Source organism: Cucurbita pepo, chromosome 15 (assembly GCF_057944985.1).
Source record: "Cucurbita pepo subsp. pepo isolate OVF chromosome 15, ASM5794498v1, whole genome shotgun sequence".
NCBI classification, from domain to species: Eukaryota; Viridiplantae; Streptophyta; class Magnoliopsida; order Cucurbitales; family Cucurbitaceae; genus Cucurbita; species Cucurbita pepo.
In genome coordinates, this window is record NC_141812.1 from 7,948,885 (window position 1) to 7,954,242 (window position 5,358).

General features: G+C 36.5%; 1 protein-coding gene and 1 non-coding gene across 2 annotated transcripts; one reads left to right on the plus strand and one right to left on the minus strand.

The window, feature by feature from the left end:
* Window positions 1-3,309: 3,309 nt before the first annotated feature.
* On the plus strand, window positions 3,310-3,381 carry TRNAM-CAU (transfer RNA methionine (anticodon CAU)). The gene has a single exon. It is a non-coding gene; the product is annotated as a tRNA-Met (tRNA).
* Window positions 3,382-4,561: 1,180 nt separating this feature from the next.
* LOC111776294 (pathogenesis-related protein 1-like) lies at window positions 4,562-5,118 on the minus strand. Its single transcript, XM_023655715.2, has one exon. It carries the CDS (start codon window positions 5,092-5,094, stop codon window positions 4,594-4,596), a length of 501 nt encoding a protein of 166 aa, XP_023511483.2. The 5' UTR covers window positions 5,095-5,118; the 3' UTR covers window positions 4,562-4,593.
* Between the last annotated feature and the right edge of the window lie 240 nt (window positions 5,119-5,358).

The following is a 5,358-nucleotide window of genomic DNA, read 5'->3' on the forward strand; positions in this document are numbered from 1 at the left end:
ATAGTTTAACTATTTGTTTGTCATATTTAAGCTAGTTTTAAATATAGGAGTTATTATATTATAACCCAAATAGGTTACTCTAGTTATTATATTATAACCCAAATAGGTTACTCTATTCCAATCAGATTTTGGAATTAAGAATAGAATTTTTATTTTAGCTCTGCTGGGAGCTAAACTTTCTTTGCAAATTCTTTTTTTATTTTAGCTGGGAGCTAAACTTTCTTTGCAAATTCTTGTGTTTAGAATTTGCATGTAGAGTCATTCAAGTGGTATTGATCAAACCTCTTGTGGAGTGATTCAAATCACAAGTTTTCTTTACTCTTGATCTTGATCATCAAGGTAATCCGTTCCATACTTTCCCTTGGGTTGATTTCCATATCATGTTTGAATGCCGAAGGCAAACCTTGCCTAAGGTCCGACAAAGCCACAAAGTCGGGTGAAAAATGTGAATGGAGATTGAGTACCTCTTAAAGTTTGTCGCGAGCGTGTCAAGATCACAAGGCCGCACATTTGAAGAAGTATGACCGTGAAACGATGCAATTGTCGGAGTAGGGTCAGACTCTCTCGACAGTAGACGTGTTTTAAAATCGAGAGGTTGACAACGAGACATAACAAACAAAAACAGACAATATCTGCTAGAACCATTTTAAAATCGTGATGATGACGACAAAACGTAACTAGATGTGCTAACAATAGTCTTGAGGCTTTACATAAAATTAAAATAAATGACAACTATGTGATTTGAACTCACACCCTTTTGAACCAAAGCCTAAATTTGGCGTCTTAGACCACTTAACCAAACTGTCCCAACAAATGTGTTTGAACAAACAAAGATGGTCGAGCTATCTCGAGACATGAGATTGCATCACGATGTAAGGGTTGTGTTGTTGGGAACGAAGATGACGATGAGATTCAAGGTTGCTGTGTCGCACACGATTGAACATGCACACATAGGCAAACGTTGTTGTGGTCAAACAAGTTTTGAATCAACATAAGTGGTGTTTGAATGTTGAAGGCAAACCTTGCCTAAGGTCTGACAAACCCGTAAATTCTAGTGAAAAATGTGAATTTAGATTGAGTAGGCTTAAGGTTTGTCGCGAGCATGTCATGATCACAAGGCCGCACATTTGAAGAAGTATGATTGTGACACAATGCACTGGTTAGAGTATGGCTAGATTCTCTCCATAATAGACGCGTTTTAAAACCATGAGGTTGACAGCGATACATAACAAGCCTTAGACAATATGTGCTAACAGCTGACAGCGATACATAACAAGCCTTAGACAATATGTGCTAACAGCTGACAGCGATACATAACAAGCCTTAGACAATATGTGCTAACAGAGAGCCAACTTGAGTCTTTATAGTCCTAATCTGAACTTAGTAGTACATATAGGGGGTGTTAAAGTTAGAATAGTTCATATCTATAGATAGTAAGATAATCTACTGATTTCCTAGTTTGTTACCATAGATCAAAGAGAATCTACTAGTTTGTTAACATGGATCAATCCCACCATGTAATCCTCATTAACACATTTATAAATACATGAAGTCGTGACCTATATAAGTCATAGTGTCATTCAACTTAACAAGGACAAAATAACTCAAATAAAGCCTATCATAAAAGGACGAAGGATTCAAAGAAAGAAATTAAGACATTCAAATAAGGGGCCATAGTAGTCAGCAAACAAATAATTTCAATACCTTAACCAGTAATAAAAAAAGATGCAATGAGGCGTGATCAGAAAATCCTCGATATCTTAGTTTTCAACTGTTTGGATCTTCACTGAATTTGATTATGTTCTAGAGGAGGTACACATCATCACATCCATCAACCATAAGTCAAATTTGAGGTCATTTGCTCGAGAGGATAATTCCAACGAGAAATTTAAAAACCTTAGACTCCAAATTATGATGATTCTGAGAGTTTTAATGTCAATTTAAGCCCCCTCTATAAAGTCTGAAGTGGGGACTTTCATTTGGATCAAGAATCTAGCCATTGAGTGTTTGGGTTTCCTATTCTTGAGTTTCTTCAAAACTCGAGAACTATAGTTCACCATTTCCCTTCAAACTTGTTTAAGAAACAAGATTACCCACAAGTTTGGTGAAGAAATGAAACATAAAAAACACCTAGAACCCATCCCCCAATCCTATCCACCGTTAAAGAAACTCAAAAAAAGCTTGAAAATCCAATCGGAGTCTACATGCAAATTCAATGAGTGAAGTCTATCCCATTCAGTTTTTGCACCTTCAAGGAACATTTTTGTAGAAGACCACGAAGGTTAACAAGTCCCGGAGTGTTCCAAATTGGAGAAAATCAGTTTTGAGTTCAAAGTGAGGGTAAGGATCGAATTTCTATCTACCGTTCATGGTTCTTAATGTTGAGCATTCCTTTAGCTTAAGAGGATTGAGATGAGTAACTTTGATGAAGAAATAGAGAGCTAAAACGCCCTACAACAAGATTACCAAAAAAACGAAAATTAGGCATTTTGGGTGAGTTGCAAATGCAGGAGAAATTTCCAAAATTAAGGCCACACATTTAAAGACGTCCCTCTAAAACAATTTCTTTAGCTAGAGGGAAGAATAAAAAAAAAAAAAATCATAAAGAAATCTGGCCCTGAAAAATCTCTAGAATCCGCAGCCTAATAAGAAGTTCTCTAGTTTGAATTTCGATGAGGAAACACTTTTCGGACAAATTTTGAAGGTGAATACCTTAAGTTATGATCCAAGAGAAGGTATGATATCAATCTCTAACTATTCTTTGTAACACCATCTTTAAGTTTTATGAAGAAATTGAGGGAGAAACATAATAAATCGAGCTCGAGGGAGGCGTTTTTCAGGAAGCGGAGACATTGCACGTGCCGAGATGGAGAAAAAAATTGGATTCCCGTGCTGATAAGCCGAGATGGAGCTGCAAAAGCCACCGAGCCATTTGAGCCGTCTGAGCCGAGGGCATGTCGCGCCGCGGGTGTGCCACGTGACGCAATAGGAGTCGCCGCGTGTGCAAGTCCTTTCGGGTCGAGGCGCTGGTCGAGCGCGGGTTGCGGGTTGCTGGCTGCGGGCTGCGGTCACAGGTTGTTGGTTGGGCCGCGTTGTCTGGTTTATGGGCCAAAACGCGGGCCGCGGTGTCGTTGGCTGTAGGCATTTCTGTTTGGGCCGAGAAATTGATTTGGGCTTCACAGTTTCTAGCGGTCACGGGCTACAGGCATATTACCAGTTTAGATTCGACCTGACCTGAAGTCCACGAACTTTGTCTTCTCCACCCGACTCATAAATTATATAAAAGTTAAACCATTGAATTACCAACAAATCAGAGTGGCGCAGCGGAAGCGTGGTGGGCCCATAACCCACAGGTCCCAGGATCGAAACCTGGCTCTGATAAAAAGAGAAAGGCTTCCGACTTCGACATCTATTTTTTTTTTCTTTTGGGTATTAGACGAATTGGGCCGGATTCAGAGGATGTTAGGCCCAAATTGGGCCCATTTAGATAATATAATAATTTTAGTGGATAAATTAATAGTTTTTTCTAACAGAACTTTTGTAAAGCTACTAATATTTTTGCCTGGTAACTCCTAATTTTTTTTAATTTTTTAATTTTTTAATTTAGATGTGCATATCTTAAATAAAATATGGAAAAATTCAATGAAGCTATCAAATTTGAATTTGAAATAACATTGCTTTTTAACATGAAAAATGAAATAAACAACCTATCGACTACTAAATGAAATTTACTTTAAAAATATAAGTGTAGCACGTGACTTGAGTATTTTAAGAAATAAGGTAAATCACCTCACTGTTAAGGTTAGTAATGCAATCACACACATAACATGATTGAGACCTATCCTTTAAAATCATAACATGACCTTAGTGTCTTTCTAGTTCCGAGCATGGTTGGACTCTTATTTAACATGACCTTAAAATCTTTCTAGAACCGTTAAGTAGCATAAAATCATATGTATCTTCACAATAACCATTGAATCCGTTGGATTGAGCTTAAATTTTTATATGTCCAAGAAGACTTGATGATCTTTAGATCCAACGGTTGAAATGCAAAATCATTGTCGGCAGCACCCTTATCGAAGTAGATATTTACGCCGAGTATTCTAGAAAAGTTTAGAAAATTCAGCACCTATTATGAAACAATCCATGGGATGCAAGCTTATCTATAAATAATCTAAAATGTCTAGTGTTATTTATAAAAATACGAGTAATCCTGGTTTGTCTTCTAAATCTAAAACTCTCTCGCTTCATGTAACAACGATTATAAATAATTTTACCATTATACACTTTTGGGTATTGCACATATTAAAAGTTAATATTATAGAATTATAAAAAAAATAATTTCTTTAAATAAAACTATTTAATATTTAAAATTTAAAATTTAAAAATGGAATGATTAAAATGGAAACTGTATTAAGACATCATTGTATATTTACAATATTGAGAATAATAGGTTACATGAAATTTTTTGATAAAGCAAGATGGATTGAGCAATCCTACATTAATTTTATTTATTAATACGTGAACATGATGTCATAAACATAATATAAAACTTGCACGTTTTATAGTTTATTCCTTAAATTGAAGGGTCCTTTAATATGGCCACTCCCCAATGAGATTGCCAGGTGGGTCATAGTTGCAGGTAATGAATGTACCACCATTGTTGCACCTCACTTTTGCACATCCAACTTTTGTCGTGTTTTGCCACACCACTTGAGTGTAGTGACCGCACATTTTTCCTTCGGTGCAGGTGTTGGAGGCATAATCGTAGAATTGTTGCTCATCCACCCACATTTGAACTGCTTCAATGCCTGTCATTTCACTAGAATGCATTGCAAGATTCTCGCCATAAGGCCCATTAGAGTGCAACAATTGACAGTCGTTGCCACGTTCATTGGCATATTGTGTAGCGTAGTTTGCAAGTTCTTCATCCCACTGGATGGGTTTGATACCAACTTGGACAGCAATCACTTGAGAACGAGCAATATTGTGAGCATCAACATAGTCTTGAGGGGAGTCTTGAGCGAGAGATGAAGGAAGGATAGTGATACAGAAGACACAAAAGAGAGACAAGGAAATCTTTACAAGACCCATTTAGATTGGTTCGTAAAGGTTGAAAAATATAAGGAAATGGGTGCGGAGAGAAATGGGATGGGCATGGTTTGTATTTATAAGCATCAAATTTAGAAATACTTATAATATAATTGAAGTTGGAAACTTATTGGGTGATGGAGAAGTTACCCAAGTTGGATGGCTATTTACAATTTGGCCCCACATATTTAAATAAATACGAAAACAACCCCTTTTCAAATATTTATAATAAAATAAAAAATAAAAAAAGAAAAAGAATAATACATT